Raw genomic sequence first — 22,275 nt, forward strand, 5'->3', positions numbered from 1 at the left:
TGACTACTGAAACAAACTTTTTGCTTATGCTCGGTGTGTGTCACATTCTTTGCCTGTAACAGCTGGTTAATGTGGCATTCAGCCAGAGTATATAATTCTGCTTCAAACTGAGAAATGACAAACACTCTCCATTTGTCATTTCTTAAAGCATCCACTCAGCTGTCTGTTTCTTAAAATGAGCTTTAAAAATAGAAAGAAGAACAAAGCTTCGGTTTATAGTAACTGTACAGCAGTGCAATATGGCTCTTCAAATGCTAATGTAGAGTCTTAGCTTAGCAGCAATTTTTATTTTTATTTTTTTACATTCATACAGTGTCAAAAATCCACCAAAAATAATGTGCACGTGCATATCTTCCTACTTCATGTAGTACATCTTTTCCAACTCATTTATTTCAGCAGTTATTGCATATTTGTTAACAACTTAAACAGTCTTTAAAGGCTTCGTAGGCATTGTGTGTTGCTTTTCTTTGCTCCTTTGCTTTCCTGTTGGTCAGTTTATTCACAGATATGAACTGTATGTGTATTGCTTCAGTTTTAACCCCAGACTGTTTGCCTCCATTCGTCGTCGCTCCATTTGTGTAACTTGGTGTCTCGCTGCGCTTCATTCTCCACTCCTCATCCCCTGTGTCACCTCCTTATGTTTTTTACTGCATGTTGTTCTGTGAGTTATGGTTTCGGGTTTTGTTTGTTACTAGTCTTCCCAGTTTAGGTTTATGTTTAGTTCTGTCCTCGCCTTTGTTATTTTCACCTTCTACAATAAAGCTCCCTCGCATCACAGCAAGTGCCTGCATTTTGGGTCCTTTCACACAAACACCACACGACTGCTGCCGCAGCCGTGACATGAAGTTCATTTGTAAAACAAATTAATACTTCTGTTTAAAGCCGACCTTTTATACTTTTTTTTATTTTCTGTCATACCTATCTGGTCATAGTGTTGAATGAGCAAATCAAACATGCCGAAAGTTTTAAATAATGAAGCATTGAAATCTGCTTTAGTAGAGTCCAAGGACAAAACGAGAGCTATAATAAGCATAATTGGCCCACTTCAAGCCGCTGCATGTTGTTGAGCTGTCTAACCTTGAGGATTACCTTAAGGACAGATTTAGATTTAAGAGGCTAGAAACATGTACTGAAAAATATTATCCTTGTAAAACAAAAGACACTTCAACTTCCTCTACAGGGAAAAACCAAGTGTGTGTATATATGTGTGTGTGCATATGTGTGTGTGTGTGTCTTGGCTAACTTTGGTTCATAATGATCAGACCTGGATTTCCTATCCCCATCTGTTAAGTTTGGTTGCTCGGTGACTCTGTTGATGTTGGCATCAGGACCACAGTGTGAGTTTCACATTCTGGGTCAGGACTCCAAAGTGGGTTAATCTGAACTACTTACATTGGCAGGGTTCAGTATTTCTACCATACTATTGGTTCAAACCCTTGCCACAGGGTGCCAAACTTAGTGTGGATGAGCTTGATTTAGTTTTATGAAGTTTTGATCTCCCATACCTCCAGTATTGTTGCACGTGCTCTTTTCCAAGTGTTTTAAATGCATGAAACATTTAAAATTCACACTCCGGCTTATACGGTGACCCCGAGAGGACAAGTGCACTTGTCCTGCAAAAGCACCCAAAACACAACAGAATGATTTTTTAAGCCAAAAGAAGAAGAAAAAAAATGATACAGCAAAATAGTAGAGCTCCTGGGGACACAATAAAAGGGCGGGTCAGTGAGAGAAGTGGCAGAAAATGTGAAGAGACTGTAACTGAGACAGACTGAAATGAAGTGGAGGGTTCATCTGTGTCACTTTCGCAGGTGTTCTGTCACATTTTTGTGTTAACAAAAACACTTCTGTTGTGTTTGTGATTTTTTTTTCTTTATCTTTTGCAGTGTTTTTCTATTTCCTGGTGTTTTCTTAAGCTGCAGTGTGCTCGACCTCTCAGGGCCACCAAAGAGGCTGAAGTATAAAAACATTCAAAAAATATTCAGTATTCACCCACAAATGCTGACTTTAAGTACTTTAATTATATCATACACTCAGTTTCTAGTGAGCATGTTTTCTTTCATGATTAATTATTTGAATAAATAAACCTAAAGCTGCATTTGACTCAAAACTATGGCTTCATATTTTTGAGGGATGAAGAATAATTTTTTGAGATAATCACATTAGCACATGCATAAGATCCAGCATTTTATGATAATAGTATCACATCTTAGACACGCTGAAACAGCCGGATGCTTGTAGTTAAGGAGGTACAGTGTGTCATCCACTAATATGATGATTAGCATTTTGCCCCTGTGATGCATCCATCTGTGTATGATGGAAGTCCTGTTTGTGTGTGTAAAATAAAAAAAAGAGTGTATAAATATATGTTTGTGTGACTGAAGCAACAATGACTCAAAAATTTGGCTGAATGTAAATCTCCATCTAAAAGTGCATAAACAAAACATGATAACGTTCAACAGATCAGTTCAGCAAAGTCGGATAAAAGGGGCAATTCAGCTCTACCTTATCAAATTTGGGTTGTTGGTAATAATAAAGTTCAGCCAAACATCTTTGTGGTTTATTAACATGCTGAATAAGGAGGTTTGCACAATCATACACAGATCATTGCATAAAGGCTGTTTAGAAGAAACGGCTAATGGTAAAAATATAGTCATGTTGTTGTTTTAGCTTTAACTAGACTCGCTATTTGAACCACATGAAAGAGCCTGAGCAGATGGCATCCAGACTGTGTGTTTACACACAGTACTCTTCTATAAAACCGACTGACCTTTTCACTTTGTCAGCCTTTATTTTCCTGGTGATGCAGCTATAAACATTTTCATAGACATCAGCACTGCGACGCGGCGCTACTAAGGAAACACAGGGAGAGCCTAACACACAGCAATGAGGGACAACACGACACTGACACAGAGAAAAACAGGGCTTAAATACACCGGGGAATAACGAGGGAATCAGACACAGAAGGAGAGCACAGCTGGGGAAAATCAGAACTGACGAGACAAGGAAGCAAAGCAGGATACACTCACATGAGACACAGACCTTCAAAGTAAAACACGAAGTATAACACTGAGACGCAAACTTAACATGGTGGAGACAGAGCAACTAAGAAACACAGAGACGTAACCATACGGCAGAGAACTCTAAGAACCAAAAGACTAGAGATGATCAATAATACACAGAGAGAAATACTAAGCATGGAACACAAGAAACTAGACTCGAGGGAGTAACAAAAGACCAATGATGAGAACATAATTCACAGTACAAAGTGACAAAAAAACAAAACAACCATCAAACAAACAAACACACACCCCACAGGAAACTCAAAACACTTCAATCAAAAACCCAGGACCGTGACAAAAAAAACAATCAGGATCAAAACAAAAAAAGGCACTGAAAAACCAAAGCCCACTCTACAAGACACTTGGAGAGGTCAAGGGATTTCTGTGTATATCACAGGCAGTTTAAACCTGTCAATCAACATGTTCACGCCCCTAAATTAACAGGAACAAAGCCTTTCCTGTATCAGGGTATAAATATGCTTTCTATGCCTTTGGAGCCAGTAACAAGAGGCCATTAGAGGAACTGCTTCATTTCTCAGCTCTGCAGGCTGCTGTTTGGTGTATATGTGCACTGACTGGGTTCATTAGCAAAGTCGCTGCAGCTGAGCAGAGGGAATGAGAGCGAAGCTCATGCAAACACAAAAACTGAATGAACACTTTCCTCATCATAACCAATTTAAAATCATTTTAAACTTTAACAACAGATTGAGACAGCTGAAAGAGGAAAAGATACTTTTCTGTCTACTATAGAAGCAGACATTTCTATAGCAGATAGTGGAAAAACAGGTACGTTCTTGTCATTTAATTGTTTAACTATCATTAAATTACTTAACACGTATATTAGACCACCTCTCACAAAAACAAGAAGACAAAGTACTTTATAAATCAAACAGAAAATAAGATTATTTATCAGCCAAGTAACAAACTGAATATTTTTATACCTGTATTTAAGCCAGCAGGACTTTAAGCATTGATTCACACTGATTCAAGCATAACAGCGTAGAACTAGATGACTAAAACTAATTTTTCTGTCAGGAGTGCAAAACAAAATAATTGTTTTGTTTTTTTTCTGCTTTTTTTTCATAAAACATTGCATTTAAAATGTACTAATGTTAATTTAACGCCATTGTGGCATAAACCTTATATTGAATGGTGCACACTGTAAGTTATTGATTTTATTTCCATTTTCTGAGATTGTTCAACCCGAATCTACGGTGTGTGGGCGAGCCAACAGACCAACGCTGCCATACTCGGAGTATAGTGAATATATAAGCGTCCTCCATCTGCAGTTTGTGCACATATTTGTGGGTCTGGTTCAAGATGTTCTTTGGTTAATTTGTCCCACAGATGTCGGTGCTCTGTTTCCTGTTTTGGATTGTCTGAGAGTAAGGGTGGTCTTGTTGATTTAAATGTTCGCGTGAGTGACTGTGGAAATAAAGAACATCAATTTAAAATTAACAAAGAAAAAGGAGGAAATATTTCTTTTTAATTCAAGTGACTTAAGATATTCCGTTTTTTTGGCTTTAACAAACAGTCTTACACATCCAGTTACTAATATAAAGAGTAAACAGTGACAGATCCTTTCTCAAGCAAACGTCTGTTTGGTCTCAGCTCTTGTCGCTTGTTTGGTTTGATCTTGTTTCCAATCATTTCTGTTATAATTCTACTTCCAACATTAGCGTGGTTGATTTCTTGTATCGTAGACCTCATGTGATTGATTTTGTGACTCACCATTATTTAGGATTAACTTGGAAATATAAAGTGGTAATATTTGAGGGTTTGGGATATCTTTTGTTAGCACGTGTCTCCTCATTGGCTAAAACACCTCTTATTTACTCTGCAGGATGTCAGTGAAGCTGCGATTTGACTCTCCCTCAGATGGAGGCCTGATCCACAGAAGCCGCTCCTTCACTGGATTCTCTTCTCTGACTGGTCGACAGAGGTGAATGACACTTTCCTATTGTTTCAACCAATAAGAAAGAAATCTGTGTAATAACGACTAACACTGGTTTACAATTTAGTCTTAAACAACTAGTAAGAACTAATTGGGTCCTGTTATCTAAGTGGATCTTCCAAAGGATGTCCAAAACATTCGCTCACTCTCAGATATTTATGCCAGTTTTAAAGAAGTTAGCAACTGTTTATTTAACAAAAGAAAAGGTTTTTGGTAAAGATATCAGAAATGCTCCCTTTCCTCTCTCATCTGGCTGCAGGGGTGTGTCTGTCTGGGTTTGACTGGCAGAGAAATAGTCAACAAATGTGTGGTGTAGCTACATATCATGGGCAGACAGTGTGTAATTAGTGTTATTTTTTTAAAGAGCAAAAACCACAGAGGCGTCTAAACTCTGTTAAGTGTCATGTAGAGGTATTGGTGCTGCTAAATGTGCTGTAGCTATAAAGTACAAGTGTTAGGATTTAACTACTGAACTGGCGAACTCTAAAGCAGAATACTGGGAGAATCACACTGTTTAGCAGGAAGGTCAAACGATGCAGTGACAGATCAAGGACGTAGCTGGAGCACAGGGAGAAAACGGGGGGAGACTGGCAGAGAAGGCAATCTTTAAATGTCAGACAATCTGGTGAGGGGTGGGTGTGAGAGCTGGTGTTTGAATGCAGCAAGTGATTAGTCGATTGTCTTCAGGTGTGTCTGCAGCGCCAGTAGAAAGCCACAACTGTTGAAAGGAAGCACAGATGTAAGAATAGAGATGGGAAAGTTGAGGGAAGGGTGTGGTTACAGAGATGACAATAGACAGAAGGACGAGCAAGTGGATGCTACAGGTGCACATTTTGTGAATGTTACGAGTAGTTTGGCCACTTTAACCAGCCCTGGTTTGTCCCTCGTGTTTATTAGCATGCGTTGAGCTCATCAGTGTGAGCATTTATTTGGTTTAACGATAAATAGCCAGCCATAAGGCAGCTTAAAGGACAAGTCTGTTTAAGGACTCGCTTGTTTTACTTTTGGTCTCTCTCTCCCTCCCTGTTGGTCTTCTTGTCTCGTCCTCCTCTGGGAAGAGTCTCCACCTTTTCTTCCCTACCAGCAGCCAGCTCGTTTTCTCGGGAGACTTCATGTCAAGCAGCAGACGGAATTATGGAAACACCAGTGTTGCCATTATCAACATTCACTATATCATTATGAATTGATGTAAAGAAATCCTCAGTCAGGGGAAAAAATCCTGACATTGCATTATGAAATAATGTTTTATCAATAAAATTTAGACATTAAATGAGTGTGACGAGGATCACGTTAAGTAGAAAAAGTTTTATAAAACCGAGTGTCAGCAGTGTGAAGCCCGAGTTTTTGACTTGTACAGATACTGATCTCATTATGTGAAACACTGAGTCTGAATCTCTGTAAAAGAAAAACGTGCCGCTGTCTAAAACAAAACAAACAGAAGTTTGTTGGGAGAAAAATGTCTGAGGAATTGTTTCGATTCTCGTAGCTGTCAGGATAAATGGGAAGAAAAAGAATTTTAACTTTGTGATTTTACAGATATTAACTTTGATACTGTGATCATGTTATAAATCATCCCTCTGTTGAACTGTTTTTCTCCATATAGTGAAACAATGAATGAGAGAAAATAAAAACGTCACGTTGTGTGGAGGGAATTCCCTTCACCCTCAGACAAGTCTGTTCTCCGCTGATGGGCAGGCAGTGAAAGCACCACAGACTTTCAGATGTTATTTGCGAATGAAAGAAGACAGAGTGATAAACACCCAGATGAAAACTGTCAGTCCCCCAGAGAGGCCGAGAACAAAATGTTGTGTTAAAAAAAGAAAGCAAGCAGCATTCCACTTCTCTGTGTGTGTGTGGCTGTTTATACTCTATACACACAACACAAACATCCACACATTTTTCCATCCTAAACACACATCCCCCATCCGATTCTCCATAAATCTTTTTTTGTATTCACCATAGTGCACAGCAAACATATCAAATGTTTAAATTCAGAAATTGGACCCAAAAAAATAGCCATGTTTACCACTGTGCATCCCCTCTTCTTTTAACAACAGTCTATAAATGTGTGGGAACTGAGGAGACCAGCTGGTGGAGAGGAATGGCGCCCATCTGGTCTGATAGACGTTTCTTTCTGCTCAACAGTCTAGACTGCAGGCAGCCCAGTTCAGCACCTAGGCTCTTCTTCTGCAGAGTCATGCTGTATGCAGTTTGTTTGCGATTGTCTTCCTGAAGCATGAAAAGCCTGCCTAAAAAGATGTCGGTTGGATGGGAGCATATATTCATTTCTGAATTATGGATTAAACCTTGATTCTTTTTTTTCCCCCAGTCATTATGTTGTAGATTTGCTGCTGTACTTTTGGTCATTGTCCTGTTGCATGGCCCTGTTGCAGCTAAGCTTTAGCCTGAGACAAATGGCCCCTCATTTGACTCTGAAATAGTTTAATATACAGAGGACTTGGCCGTCGACTTTGAGACTGTAATATGCGCAGGTCCTGTGCCTGGAAAACAAGTCAGAATCATCCACTGTCCATCACTGTGCCTGATTGTTGGTATGAAGCAGTTGCACTGATATGCTGTATTTGGTTTTTGCCAATCATGGTGCTGTGGATTATGGCCAAACATCTGTTAGTCACATCTATCCAAAGAACATTGATCCTGATGTCTCTGTGATTGGGTCGGATGCAGCTTTGCAAAGCTATGTTAACCTAGCTCTTCCCTGAGTGTTGCACGGTCTGACTTTGGGGTGAATTTACTGGGACATCCATTCCTGTCTTGAATGCTTTCTTTCTCACAGTACAATGATGAACTTCAAAGTGTTTGGAAATAGACTTAATCCTTTTCCAGAATGATGGACTGAAACAGTTGCTTCTTATTTAAGATCAGTGTTGATCTATCCTCCTTGGTATTGTATTCACTCACACTTGGATCACTACTTAACCTCCTAATTCCTACGCAACCTGTAAGGGTGTCCTTTTTCACACACTGCTGCGCCCATTTTGGCTAAGTTTTTATTAAATAAATAATGACACGGTGTAATATGTCATACTTTGAGGCTTGTATTTACTTAATTCTAAGACCGGCTAAGATTACTATTTATTATGTCCTGATCTATAAAAACCTTAGACTTGAAACTGGGTGTGTTTTCTTGTTACCATGTTCATGGTCATTCACAAACTTGACATTTTATTTATTGCACAGACAGTCCTGAATCATATGGACCACATTTGAGTGTGTGGGGTTTCCACCGTATCAGACAAAAAACAGGTGGTAAACCTACACTGGTCCAGACTTTATGCTGGAGGGCCTTATAACACACTCCCACTAAAGGCTACCTGCTTGGATCCACACTTAATGTGGATTGTAGGGGCTGGATTAGATTTGGGCCAAAGACAGGAGTGTTAATATACAGGGAACTACATGGGAACAGATTTTACTGATGAACACAGTTGAAAATAAAGAGGTAGGAATATAAAAAAAACTCCAACAAGCTCTTTTTGATAACAATTTATGTAACTACAGATTCTGATTTACCCTGTAAAAATGTTGTTATGACTATTCATTCACTTTCTCTGTTTTTAGGACGTCTTCTGTTCGTAACTCTCTTCGCGTCAAAGCCATGACGGGAAATAAAGCCAGCAGGGCGCCCGTCTCCCCCCGCAGAAGTTCAGGCGCTATCTGGTCTCTGCAGCCGGAGCAGGTCGGCAGGGTTTTTCAGGCACTACGCAAAGGACTCAAGTATGTGTAGTACTGCTGAACTTAAACAAGTATCCCACTAAACATTAAAGTACAAGCAGGCAGTGACGTACCCAGTGCTATAATACTAAACTTGTCCATGTCTCTGTAGTGTTTTAGTGTTGCAGCTGGTCAGCGCGAGGCTTGTTTCCACCTCCTTACATTTATTTACTTGAGTGGTTCCAAATCTGTGGTTTGACCCTTCAAAAGTCCACAAGATGAATAGGAGGCAGTCACATTTATGATTAATGATCCTTTAACAGAGTAAAATTGGTTGAGTTTTGATATTTAGTTTAATTTTTGCAAAGAATATTTTACGCTGTCAGTAAATGTAGCTGTACTTTTCACATCTGCTGCTACATGCAGTAGATGTTTGGTAGTCCCGAGTTGGAATTTCTCAGCTGATATCTGGCAGGTAAAGTTTGTTCATCTTCATAAAATGTTACTTTTAATTGTGTGTTTCTCTCTTCAGGGACTACCTGGAGGGTCACCAAGCTGAGATGGACTTCCTGTCTTCACAGCAGAGAGAGACGAAAAGAAACTCGAGACTGGTGAGGAGGGAGAGAGGAAGAAAGTCTGTGTGTACAAAAATGTGTGCGCCTGGTGATGACAACAGTGCTGATGGTAATTATACTTTTCTGTATTTTCAGGCCTTTCTTTACGATCTGGAGAAGGTATGTGTTTTCATTTTTTCCTTTTAAGCAAGATCTTATTTTAAGTTATTTAATTTGAATGGATAAGTGATAATAAATGTTTCTCAAGCTTTCAAAGCTCAATATGTTTTTTTCTGTTTTTTACAGGAGATCAGGTCTTTGGAGAGATATATACGACGATTAGAATTTCAAATCAGTAAGGTAAAATTTTGGATTTTAGACTGGTTTTTCTCGGCTGTAGTTGAGGTTGATAAAAAATCTACTAAAGCCTTTGTTTTGTAGAAAAGAGTCTAACTCCATGCAAGCCTGGTGATTATCTTTCTGTCAGTTACTCGGATGTATTTCTATGGTATGAATTCACTAAACTATTACTCAAAAGCTTTTAAAAGCAGCAGATGAGCCACCCCTGTCGCACAGGGAGACACTTTGTGCTGCACACTGATTAACCACCAGTCTAATCCGTTATGTAAAAGAGGGGGAAAAATGTTGATGATGATGTTTGTTGATGTTGTTACTCTTCATCTGTTCCATGCCTCTGCAGGTAGAGGAGCTGTATGAGACATATTGTATTCAGTGGAGATTGTGTCAGGGAGCGGTCAACATGAAGAGAGCCTTTTCACTGTCCCAGTCCACCAGAGCCTCCAGAGAGAGTCTGCTGGAGCTCAACCGCAACCACAGACACAGCCTGCAGGTAGGATCAGTGACATTTTGGAAAAGTATTTTTGGAAAATCACAAATGTTCTTTGAAGTTTCTAAAAGTTCAAACTAGCTGGAGATGATGTTGCACAAAAAAGGGTATTCATGCCTCGTTTGTTTGTTTGTTTTGACAGTTGTCCATGTTCTAGGCACATTGTGTGTAGATTTTTTTTTTTTATTACACCAGACAATATTTATTCTTCCTCTCTGGCACCTACTGTAGGCAGCAGTCTAGCTTACCATGTGCATTCAAACCTCCCAGAGAGAATCTGTAAACTGGACTGTTTTTGAGACGTACTCACAGCCAAAGTGGCAACCACATATCCATCATGTCCGAGGAGCGCAGTGGCAAAATAAGCCTTTGAATGGTCATAAAGTTTCCAAATCAAATATTCTGACATGTGAGTGATGGTACTGCAGTGATTCTTCTGGTTGCAGCTGCAGGATAAGGGCCATTAAAAGACAGCTGTAGACTCATTCATGCCCTCTGTCGATCTGTGGTTTCTCTTTTTCATAGATTCAGCTTCAAACATGTGCCCACATCTTCTTTTTCTCAGCTCCTCACAAACTTTTCTTACTTTCCTGTTTTTTCTTTTCATCATTTCACCCTCAGTGTTTTTGATATCACATCTTTTTTTTTTTTTAACTCTCCTCTGGTCTTACACACACACACACACACACACACACACACACACACACACACACACACACACACACACACACACACACACACACACACACCAACCAGATCTTATAAAGATTAACTTATATATGAATGGTGTGCTCATCATTTGTTTGTATACACGGTTGCATGCATGCCTATGTACCGTCCAGCATATACGTTCTTACTTCTCCTTCTATTTGACCTGCACTCAACAAAAGATGTTCAGAGTCTGAAGTTTCTTTAAAGTTAAAATCTCTGACCTCTGCTAAGAGGTTTTTCAGAACTGAACACTCTACTTGGATGAGAGGTGATAACTTAAAGCTCACCTTGACTTAATCCTACAAAGCTTGAATAACCTCGTTTACTGAGAATCTTAGGCCACTGATGTTCTTTTCTCCAATAATCATCATCATCCACAAGCTTACTTAAATTTGGGGGTATTATAGGAACAGATGCCTAATTAAGTCAAATACAATAAAAACAACAACAACGAGATTATTAAAATAACAATCATTCCCACTTCTGGGATGATTCAGAACTTGTGCTTAGGAGTCAATTTCAAAATACAGTTAGCACAACATGTAAATTTCTTGGGTTAAATGTTCTCATGTGTTCTCTGATAGTAGAGGCTGAGATAATAAATACAGTTTTCAGATGTAACAAGATACTTTTCTGTAGGTATTAAGGGCACCACAGCATCACAAACCATTTTACTGCATTTGCCATTGTGATTTTCGCAGGTGAACAGAAACTCCATAGAAGAGCTTTTGTTTTTTTTCTTTCTTTTTAATATCAGCAGCCACTGGAGAATTGTTCTTCTGCACACACAGTTTCTACTGTCCTGGCATATAAGGTCTTGACAGAGTGAGAAGAAAGCCAGTTTTTAAGGATGAAGTCAACTTCCCATAGGAAAGATTAAAGTGTTGTTTTATTACAATTGCAAAAATCTGGGTGTTTGTCTTAAGATTAAGAAAACAGACTGAAGTTTAAGTGGATTGAAGGAGTTAAATGATAAACTGAAGCTGAAACTGCACGCTTGTAATTAATGCTTGCATGCAGGTCACTGTTTTCTAAGAAGACCTTGTTTCCATAATAAAATAAGAGTGAAGTTAAGGCTGTGTAACTTCACTTTTCAAGTCAAATCAAGAACTAAAAATGCCGGCACAATACTAACTCTCTCTTCTTCTTTTTTTCAATTATAAAAGAAGCCTCTTTGGCAGCGTAACACAATAGTAAATTAAATTAGTGACATTGTGTAGGCATCACATAAACATTTTATTTCTCGTTATGTTTGGATTGTGGTGATTGGGGTTTTCCTTCATTTGATCAGCTTTTAAACATCCAAACGTGCCCACCGTGCAATCAGACAGACACATGAGAAACAATGTGACCATAATAAATGGAGATCTGGTAAACGATCTGTTGCATGTTACTTGTATGCTGGCCTCATTATTTAAAACTGACCATATTTAATATGGGCAGGCATGCATCTATATTAGGAATGATGTTAAAAAGTCTTCGCTACTGATAAATTGGCCACTTGGTCCTCAGTTTTGGTCTGTGCTATGCGAGGAGGCAGTTTCAGCCCACACAGATGACAAAAGTCTGCTCGACACATGCTGCTTCATCTGCTCTTCTTTGTGGTGAAGTCCAGCTCTTAGCCAGAAAGTCAGCATTAAAATGCAAAAGCATAATAATCCTTTAAAGGTTTCCATAGAGAGAGAGCCAGAATAAATCATTAAATGAGCACACTGTTGTTTACTGGGGTCACTGTTCTTTTACAGTTTGTTTCTTCCCTTTAAGTTAAATTATAGTTGTTTTTATTATTTAGACATAATTCATTGCTACTGTAACTGTGGTTAATAGTTAATAAATGGAAGCTAGACAGATGGAGACACAGATGACAATAACATTTAATGTAATTATTATATTTATTTATATAAGAAAATACATTTGCATGCATGCATACCTACATTAAATTGTGTTTTTCATCATGTATTAAATATTGCGCTACATAGTGTTCGGCTGGCTTACGCTCAGGAGGTAGTGCAGGTCCTCTACTAATCAGTTAGTAGTTTGATTCCTCGCTGCTCCAATCTGCAGCAAAAGCATCCCTGGGCAAGATACTGAACGCCAAGTTGCTCTGTGATGCGTTCAATGGAGTGTGAAAAAGTGATTGAATGAACAGGTGTGAATGAGGCATGTTGTATAAAACGCTTTGACTGCTCCAGTAGAACAGAAAAGTGCTGTACAAGAACCAGGACATTTATGGTGTTCTGTTAGCATATTGCAAAGTGTGTCAACTTTATTGAGATCTCTTTAAAAAAAAACTGAAAAAAAAAAACAAAAGAAATGAGACATTTTTACCTCTGGACATGTCACCTGTGTTAGATGTTAAGAGTAAAAACATACTGAGGATTGCTGATGGTTATTTCTTAGTAATGAAGTGCATAAACCTTTCCAAATATTTTAAAGAGATTTGCTTTTGGCTTTTATTGCCGAAATAAATATTGGCTATCCTTAAAATGGTCGTTTCCTGCGCGCTGTGAGCTGTGAGCACAGTCAAACCTTCTGTTTGTGAGGAACAGCAAATCAAAAGGTAAGGCAGCTAAGGAGCTAAAACAGCCAGACCAGGTTTCAGAGAGTGGATGACTGGGAAAGCTGAACCATAACCTGATGAACTGTGAGTCATGCAATCTTCTGAGAAAATAGACAAAGAACTGTTAGAGAAGATCTTTTATTTTCTCTGTGTGTTTAAACTTCTCTGCAGGACATGTCAACAATGGAAGGAGAGTTAGAAATCCTGCTAGGAGAGCTACACATTAAAATGAAGGGTGCGAACACACACACACACGCACACATGCTTCCTTCAGAGCCCTGAGCAATTTACAGGTTATCAGTGACACACTATCTCCCAGACATCTAACGTCTGCTTTCACTTGCAGGTCTCATCGGCTTCGCTCGACTTTGTCCAGGAGACCAGTACGAGGTTGGATTTTCTATTTAAAAACCAAGAATTTTCAGCATTTGCATGCAAATAACTTAATGTGCAGGACAAGTGAAAGAAACACCATCTATTGTCTCGTCCTTTCAATCAAGCTTTTAATATTTACATTTTAAGTGTACAGCTGAAAGTTCTTTTATTGTTGATGATAGATAGAATTGAATCATTTTGAAATCTGAATCTCTGCCCTGGGGGGGATGTTTTGTTTTTCTAACACCAACCAACAATAATGTCAACATAATTAATTTTTTTTTTTTTTTTACAACAACTTCTGGATCTCATCCAGAAATGTTACTTTGGAGTCCCCCAAAGTACTAAAAAAAATTTAAAAAAAAGAATTTATATAGAAGATAATTAAAGGACGTTTTGACATTTCTTTTAAAAAAAACTAAAAAAAAATTAAATTAAATAAGATCTCTCTTTATAAGTTCATTTATTTTTGCTGTGCAAAAGTTTAAGAAATGGAAAAAATAAAGCAAACATTTTAAAAATAATGCCATGAAGACTTAATCAATTTAATCTGAAATGCAACAACTATCACTTAGGTTCTTTTTGTTTGTTTGTACTTTGTATTTGTATTTTTATTTGTACTTGTATTTAAATTAACATTTCAAACTATAACGTGCCAAATTTGTTATAAATCCTCCACAAACTACCTGCACTGTCAGGAAAAACAGACAAACTGTGAACTGAACCTTTGGACTCTTAGACCAAAATTACTGACTTGGTTGGTGTTTTATGGTTTCTGGATGATGACGTCGTGTCTTAATGATGTCACATTGACAGGTGTTAGTACGACTGGGCCGCCAGCGATGGAAGATCAGAGGGAGGATTGAATCAGATGATAGTCAGTCATGGGATGAGGAGGAGATGGTCTTCCTCCCACACATTCACCACAACTTTGAGATAAAGGTAATCGGACATGTCTGCAGGTGTACGGCAGTGTAAACACCTATTGCATATTTTTATTCCAGAAATTTGAATACTTCATCTTTTTTGTCCTTTTAGGAATTTTGCTATTACAGTGACCTGTATTTCTTTGGGCTGTAATTTCTTTCCTCTCTGTGTTTGTTTTACTGTTTGTGTAGGGAAAAAAACTTTCTGTGTGTACAGGGAGTGCAGAATTATTAGGCAAGTTGTATTTTTGAGGAATAATTTTATTATTGAACAACAACCATGTTCTCAATGAACCCAAAAAACTCATTAATATCAAAGCTGAATGTTTTTGGAAGTAGTTTTTAGTTTGTTTTTAGTTTTAGCTATTTTAGGGGGATATCTGTGTGTGCAGGTGACTATTACTGTGCATAATTATTAGGCAACTTAACAAAAAACAAATATTTACCCATTTCAATTATTTATTTTTACCAGTGAAACCAATATAACATTCCACATTCACAAATATACATTTCTGACATTCAAAAACAAAACAAAAACAAATCAGCGACCAATATAGCCACCTTTCTTTGCAAGGACACTCAAAAGCCTGCCATCCATGGATTCTGTCAGTGTTTTGATCTGTTCACCATCAACATTGCGTGCAGCAGCAACCACAGCCTCCCAGACACTGTTCAGAGAGGTGTACTGTTTTCCCTCCTTGTAAATCTCACATTTGATGATGGACCACAGGTTCTCAATGGGGTTCAGATCAGGTGAACAAGGTGGCCATGTCATTAGTTTTTCTTCTTTTATACCCTTTCTTGCCAGCCATGCTGTGGAGTACTTGGACGCGTGTGATGGAGCATTGTCCTGCATGAAAATCATGTTTTTCTTGAAGGATGCGGACTTCTTCCTGTACCACTGCTTGAAGAAGGTGTCTTCCAGAAACTGGCAGTAGGACTGGGAGTTGAGCTTGACTCCATCCTCAACCCGAAAAGGCCCCACAAGCTCATCTTTGATGATACCAGCCCAAACCAGTACTCCACCTCCACCTTGCTGGCGTCTGAGTCGGACTGGAGCTCTCTGCCCTTTACCAATCCAGCCACGGGCCCATCCATCTGGCCCATCAAGACTCACTCTCATTTCATCAGTCCATAAAACCTTAGAAAAACCAGTCTTGAGATATTTCTTGGCCCAGTCTTGACGTTTCAGCTTGTGTGTCTTGTTCAGTGGTGGTCGTCTTTCAGCCTTTCTTACCTTGGCCATGTCTCTGAGTATTGCACACCTTGTGCTTTTGGGCACTCCAGTGATGTTGCAGCTCTGAAATATGGCCAAACTGGTGGCAAGTGGCATCTTGGCAGCTGCACGCTTGACTTTTCTCAGTTCATGGGCAGTTATTTTGCGCCTTGGTTTTTCCACACGCTTCTTGTGACCCTGTTGACTATTTTGAATGAAACGCTTGATTGTTCGATGATCACGCTTCAGAAGCTTTGCAATTTTGAGACTGCTGCATCCCTCTGCAAGATATCTCACTATTTTTGACTTTTCTGAGCCTGTCAAGTCCTTCTTTTGACCCATTTTGCCAAAGGAAAGGAAGTTGCCTAATAATTATGCACACCTGATATAGGGTGTTGATGTCATTAGACCACACCCCTTCTCATTACAGAGATGCACATCACCTAATATGCTTAATTGGTAGTAGGCTTTCGAGCCTATACAGCTTGGAGTAAGACAACATGCATGAAGAGGATGATGTGGACAAAATACTCATTTGCCTAATAATTCTGCACTCCCTGTATCTTTAACCAGTGGCATCCTTTGTTTTAGGTGACGGAAGCAAAGGGTTTGAGCTGGCTGCTGGTTGGCATGGTAACGTGTGCAAGCGCAGACTTCTTTGTGGCAAGGCCTCAGGTGATGTTGGTGGACATCACGGAGTTGGGAACCATCAAACTGCAGCTGGAAGTGACCTGGAAGTACGAACGCAGACTTCTTACACACACACATGAAAACAAGATAAAGATCTGATTTGAAACTAACCGATGAGGTGATGACGATGATGACAACTCTGAAATGCTGGTATTTCCTCTGCTGTGATAAAGGGTGAAGTGGGAATAACCAAAATTCCAAAAAGGAAATGAGAATAATTGGATGACAGATTGAGGAATTTTAATCTGCAGCATAAAAAATATTAAAGTTTTAGCTGAACTTTTGTCCTGACCTCTCCATCATGGCTCCACTTTTTGTCCTGCTGCTGGTGTAGATATCATGTTCCATGAGACACATGAATGATAAGTGCAGCTGGTCCACGCGACCGCATCAGAAACGTTCCTTTTTTCAGTGAAAGGTGGAATGAAGAGATGACAGATTTTACTACTGGATAACAAGTCGTGTTTTTTCCATTTATTTCTCAGCCAACGTAATTTCTTCCTTTCTTTCTTTTTTTTTAATTTCAGACTTTTTTTTTAAATAATTACTTTTCCAGATGCTCACAGATGTAAAACCAGAGAAAATATCAAATATAACAAAGCAGGCAACAACAAATGATGTTACAGATTCACATCCACTCGTCCTGCTGAAGCTGTAGCTGCTGTTTTCTTCATTCTCAGCCTCAGTCTCTGCCGCACCTCTAACCTGAGCCAGCTGTTGCTGAGCAGCTGATTGAATACAGAATGAACATTTTACTCACACACACATACACAGTAACACACGCAGACGCACTCCGCTGCGCCCTTGCACCATGACAGATCACATTTCAGGCTTTAGAGGGGCCAGGTGGAGAACATTTCACAGATCCTCCCCCTGGAGAGATGGAAAAATCACACAAAGCTGTACAAGGCTGCCAGACACACACTCACACACAAACAAAAGGCTGCTGTGGCCATACGCACACATACACCCACTATGCACCTCTGTTAAGCTAAAAGATAAGTAACATTTCACTGCTTTCCCTTCGTTTCTCTTATGCATATAAAATGTAATAATGTGACAAAATGGGTTCAGCAAATACAAAAAGATGGAAAGAAAATGATTCACTGAAAGCTCAGATTAAGAAGAGAAACGATTTTTAGCAAGTCGAATGTTTTTTATTTTAAAAAACATTCATGCTCCAAAACACTTTTTTTTTATCACATCTTTTTGATTGTTAATGATTACGTTTTTAGTCAAATACAAGTCAGAATTATAGCTTTAGCATATTATCATATCAACTTGAGAAGCACTGCACTTTTTGAGGAAACCACCCACTAATAAAACAGGCCATGAAAATTACAGAAGCAGTTAGCGCTTCACTTTGTGAAATGCTTCTAAATGTGAGGAAAGGTAACCAAAAAGCCCACAACAGCATAAAACGTTGCAAAACTCTGAAAAGTAACTCATTGAACAGACTGCTAATGATCACGGCCAGTTTAATACCAAATAGATAAAAACATATGTTTATGCAGTGCATATCATACAGTTTGTTGTGCAGTGTATAACCTTCTGTGTGCTAACACCTGCAGTCCATTTGACGGCACTGAGAAGCTGAGGCCGCTGTCTGGAAACAAGCAGTCAGTGTCCAGCAGAAAGAGTTCAGTGTACAGCTGGACGGCACCGAGCACCCCCTCCTTCACTGAGAAATACTTTATTGTACGTATGTGTGCACACACATGCACGCACTCAGGGGTTTTATTAATGCAAAGCACATGTACTGGTAGCAGGATTCAGCATCAACCTTTTCATTCAGTTCTGTTTTTATTCCCCGTTTTGTTATATTGCCAAATTTGTTTATCCTATATCCTAAGTTTTTCTTACATTTTTATGTAAATAACTCAAATTCATAGCACACTCAGACTGTTTATCCTATTACTTTTTTCAGTCTATGGTGCGTGAGCTGCGGGATCAGGAAGGTTCTCTTCCATCTCTGGTGCCCAAAGGTCATCCCAACAGAGGAGGAATGTCTCTGCTCAGCTACCTCTCCAACCCTTCAAACACCTCTATCGCATCAAGCCACAGTCCTCAGAGCCCATACACCCCGAGGTATGAAGTATGAAGTTAAAAGGGTTCAAATGAAGGGAGCACAGTGGCTACAGAGACAATACGTGTTAGGAATATTAACTGTTTTGTATTCATCAGCTATAAAGCAGTGTTTAACAGCATTTTTGGATTGTTGCTGTACAGAATAAAAAACCTTATTTCAGATGTAAATAATAAGCGTAAGAAGTTAGTGCAACCATTCTGGCTTTATTACACCGTTTTATTTGAATGTGGTGGGAATTATCCAGCATAATTATTTTAGTCAAGACTGCTTTCTGGTCAACTGTCCACAGTCTCTCAAGGGCTCACAGCTACCCTTTCAGCCCGAGTCGAGACACCAGTCTGGGAGGAAGTCGGACTCAGCTGTCGCTCGGAGAGGAAGAATCCCTGGAGATCTCAACAGAGGAGTCGGAGACAAAGAAGAGGGTGGACAAGAAGGTAGACGAGGAGGAGGAGGAATGGGGAGTTGTGTTAGAGAGTCCATCCTTACCAGAAGAAAGTAAAACAGACTCCCTTATGACCTTACAGAGGTGAGGATTCACTCAAGAGAATACTATGTTTAAATATGTTTTTATTGGTTCCCAGAAGCTAAGAATTGGTTACATGTGAAAAGCAATTCAAGGAATACAGGCCACAACTACAGGAGTGAAACAGCATGTAACTGAGATGGAGGGAAAAATGATATATAATGATTGTGAGACAACCAGAAGGTGAGGAGGAAACGGAGCAAAGGCAGGAAGTACAACAACAAGATATATCTAAGCTTAAAGCTTTGTGGTAAGCAAAGTTACAATACAGGATACAATATTTAACTTACAAGGGGGAAAAAAACAGCTTTTTAAAAGATGCAAAACCCCACAATTTGAGATGAATTTCTTTTTTGAGTCAATACTCTCTTTATTGATAATACTTGTTAAAGCTTCAAATGTAAAGTTAACAATGACAATGATTAACAATGACAAGAGGTACTCCTAAAAGAGCCTAAAACAGGAACCTTCCTGTTGTTTATCTGTTCGTTATCTATTCTGGTGTCATAAGAATGGCAAAAATCCATTTTAACAATCACAGGTGAAAGTCAGAACAGAGGACGAACTATGACCGTACCAGCCCGGTAGCTTGATGCAAAGACGCCTTAAACTTGGCCAGTGGAAGAGGAACAAACAGACTAGCACAGTACTTCTGGACAGTAATAATAATGTTTTTACCTTTAATGCAGGTCGAGCACTCCAGACATCCTGAGAAAGAACACATGTGGAGAAGCAGAGCCTGAGACCCACAGCGTAGCCCCAAGTCAGGACACAGTCACTGGGCAGGTAAAGAGCCCACACTCGGGTCATAGAAACACTTTGCTGACAGTCACTTTCACACTGCAATGGTAAACGATAATTAAAAGTCAAAAAAGCAGCTGTAGCTGTTGTTTTGATGTCCTTGACCTAGCTTTCTACTTGTTCCAGAGTTCTATTTAAATGTGGGCTTGAGGGGGGTTGTTTTCACTTTTAAAAATAACCTATTAATATATCCTATCTAACAATGACTGTACTTTCAGTGTCGGTTTCAGTGATGATTTGTCACAATTGGATCTGCTGCTGTGTTTTGTAATTGTATATAAGAATGATACACGAGTGGTGGCGTGAACACTGTGGGAACCCCTGAGAAAAGGCACAAAACATTAAATGCAAAGACAAGACAATTGATTTACTGCTGTTTCGCTTTAGCAACTAATTGTAACAAATTAGAGTTAAAGATATTTCAGAGTCAGACAAATTTCGACCAGTTTTCTTAAAAGAAGACAAAGAACTGAGTGCATCTAAGTGCTTGACTGCATGTTTTTCACTGAGGTGAAAAAATGTATTTATTCAACCTTCAATAAGACATGAAGCATTTTTGTGGTCGCTTTTTGCAGTTTTATCTCATTTCATGTGGCCTTTTCATTTTTCAGCTTTTGTCATCTCTTTTCTGCTTGTCTGTGTTATTTTCCAGCTTCTCTCTTTTCTTCTTCTTTTCTTCTCTCGCTGTCACAGCTTGTTGAAAACGTGTCCTTCTCGGTTTTGTCACCTCGTGTCTCTTTCGTCTGGTCTTCTCATTTTTAAACTCAGTTTTTCCTACTTTGTCCCAGGACTCCACAGATTGTGAGGAATACTCTGTCACAGCCTTGCCAACACCACCTTCTCAAACCCCAGCTGCACCACAAACCTCCCCTGCAGCAGCTGCTCCGAGGCTGGCTGTGAGCGGGGTCCAACGTCATGCCCAGGCGCTCAGACTGGGAGCCATTATTGCAGAGCTGGAGAAAATATTACAGGATCAGAGCTGTGCTGACAAGGAGCTGAGAGCATTGGAGCACCAGATACTGCATCTAGCCACCATACTGAAGGTTTGTATTTATACAGAAACTGTAGAAACACCTGTAAACACACATGCTGTGAGTGAACCTTCTCTTTCCTCATGTCTTACCAGAACGACCTATCACTGCTGAGAAGCTCATCATCAGAGGAGACTCTGGCTGTTGAGGAGGTGCTGGGTAGCTTTGACTTTCTGTCAAACGACCTGAACGGAGATGATGACGCCTCTTGTTTGGGAAGCCTGAGACTGAAGGACAGTGGGTGAGTTCAGAGACAGAAACTTTAGTCCGCAGCGACCTGCAAAAAGCCTGATCTATGCATACTTTCTTTTCCCATTAGCATCAGTTCTTTCCAGCAGAGCACGCTGAGGAGTCATGGAATTCTCTCTCAAGGCAGCCAGTCGGCTTCTGAGGAAGAGCTAGTCATCACTCCTCTGACCTCTGGAAACTGGGGTCTTGATCAAGCTCTGGAGACTCACCTGGATATCTGTTGCATCCTGCTGCAGGTACAGAATCTTCATTTTATTTTCAGATACGTGCTCACTTTACTTGAAATTTCATACTGAGATACACACAAGGGGTCCAACGTCTTCCCCTAAGCATTTCACATTGCTCTCTTTAACAAGTTCTTCCGAACAATGCTGTTCATGTTTTTGTAGTAGGTTTTTAGATAAATACATAAATCAACAGTAACATTGTTACAGTAAACCATGTCTCATACTCATAGTTTATTAGTACCTAAAACATGACCCACAGAAAACTGGCAAATAGAAAGTGGAATTAGTAATCAAGTTATTATATGGGGGGGTTCACTCATAAGCGACTATTTGTCATGTGGTGCAGTGTGGATAGTGGATAATTTAGCAGACCCAAATGCAGACATGTGAAGGCTGAAGTTGAATTCAAAGCGATTATTTAATTTTGAAGTTCAGAGATTAATAAAAGTCAAAACCAATAATCCAAAGACAGTTCAAAGTCCACAATCCTTATGTAAACAAGCACAGGCTAAACAGAGCTAGAGGACACAGCTATGGGGATGACGCAACAAAAAACAAAGGAAGATTGAGGTGATATATTTGCAAGAGGTGATGAGAGAGGAGGAAAGACGTGTGGGACTTCAACACAGCTGAAGACAGTAGCAAAATAAAACTGGGAAAGTAACACTTAATACAAGAAAACATCGGCGCAGAGGAGTAGGGTTAACACAGGGGGGCTGAACAAGACAGGCGAACATAGAAAGACAAACACAGACTCAAACACTGATACAAGACTGGCACAGAAC

At 39.4% G+C, this 22,275-nt stretch overlaps 1 protein-coding gene across 5 annotated transcripts in view; it reads left to right on the top strand.

The window, feature by feature from the left end:
- The window catches only part of ripor3 (RIPOR family member 3), a 64,280-nt gene that overhangs the window by 31,368 nt on the left and 10,637 nt on the right, over positions 1-22,275 (top strand). For 2 of the 5 annotated variants that reach the window (XM_085274711.1, XM_085274710.1), the window contains exons 3-19: positions 4,906-5,004; positions 8,599-8,754; positions 9,224-9,302; positions 9,402-9,425; positions 9,552-9,605; positions 9,946-10,095; positions 13,535-13,598; positions 13,710-13,753; positions 14,555-14,680; positions 16,472-16,617; positions 18,142-18,268; positions 18,498-18,658; positions 18,949-19,185; positions 19,872-19,968; positions 20,772-21,026; positions 21,110-21,255; positions 21,334-21,499. In XM_085274711.1, coding sequence (XP_085130837.1) covers positions 4,907-5,004; positions 8,599-8,754; positions 9,224-9,302; positions 9,402-9,425; positions 9,552-9,605; positions 9,946-10,095; positions 13,535-13,598; positions 13,710-13,753; positions 14,555-14,680; positions 16,472-16,617; positions 18,142-18,268; positions 18,498-18,658; positions 18,949-19,185; positions 19,872-19,968; positions 20,772-21,026; positions 21,110-21,255; positions 21,334-21,499 — 2,130 coding nt within the window. In that variant the 5' untranslated portion in view covers position 4,906. Of the gene's footprint in view, positions 1-3,584; positions 3,849-4,905; positions 5,005-8,598; positions 8,755-9,223; positions 9,376-9,401; positions 9,426-9,551; positions 9,606-9,945; positions 10,096-13,534; positions 13,599-13,709; positions 13,754-14,554; positions 14,681-16,471; positions 16,618-18,141; positions 18,269-18,497; positions 18,659-18,948; positions 19,186-19,871; positions 19,969-20,771; positions 21,027-21,109; positions 21,256-21,333; positions 21,500-22,275 lie in introns of those variants that run through there. The other 3 variants (XM_085274712.1, XM_085274709.1, XM_085274713.1) reach the window with 3 other exon arrangements.

This window comes from Mchenga conophoros, linkage group LG5, assembly GCF_057382185.1.
Source record: "Mchenga conophoros isolate Kocher_MC1m ecotype Shallow Benthic linkage group LG5, M_conophoros_male_GT1.1, whole genome shotgun sequence".
NCBI lineage: Eukaryota > Metazoa > Chordata > Actinopteri > Cichliformes > Cichlidae > Mchenga > Mchenga conophoros.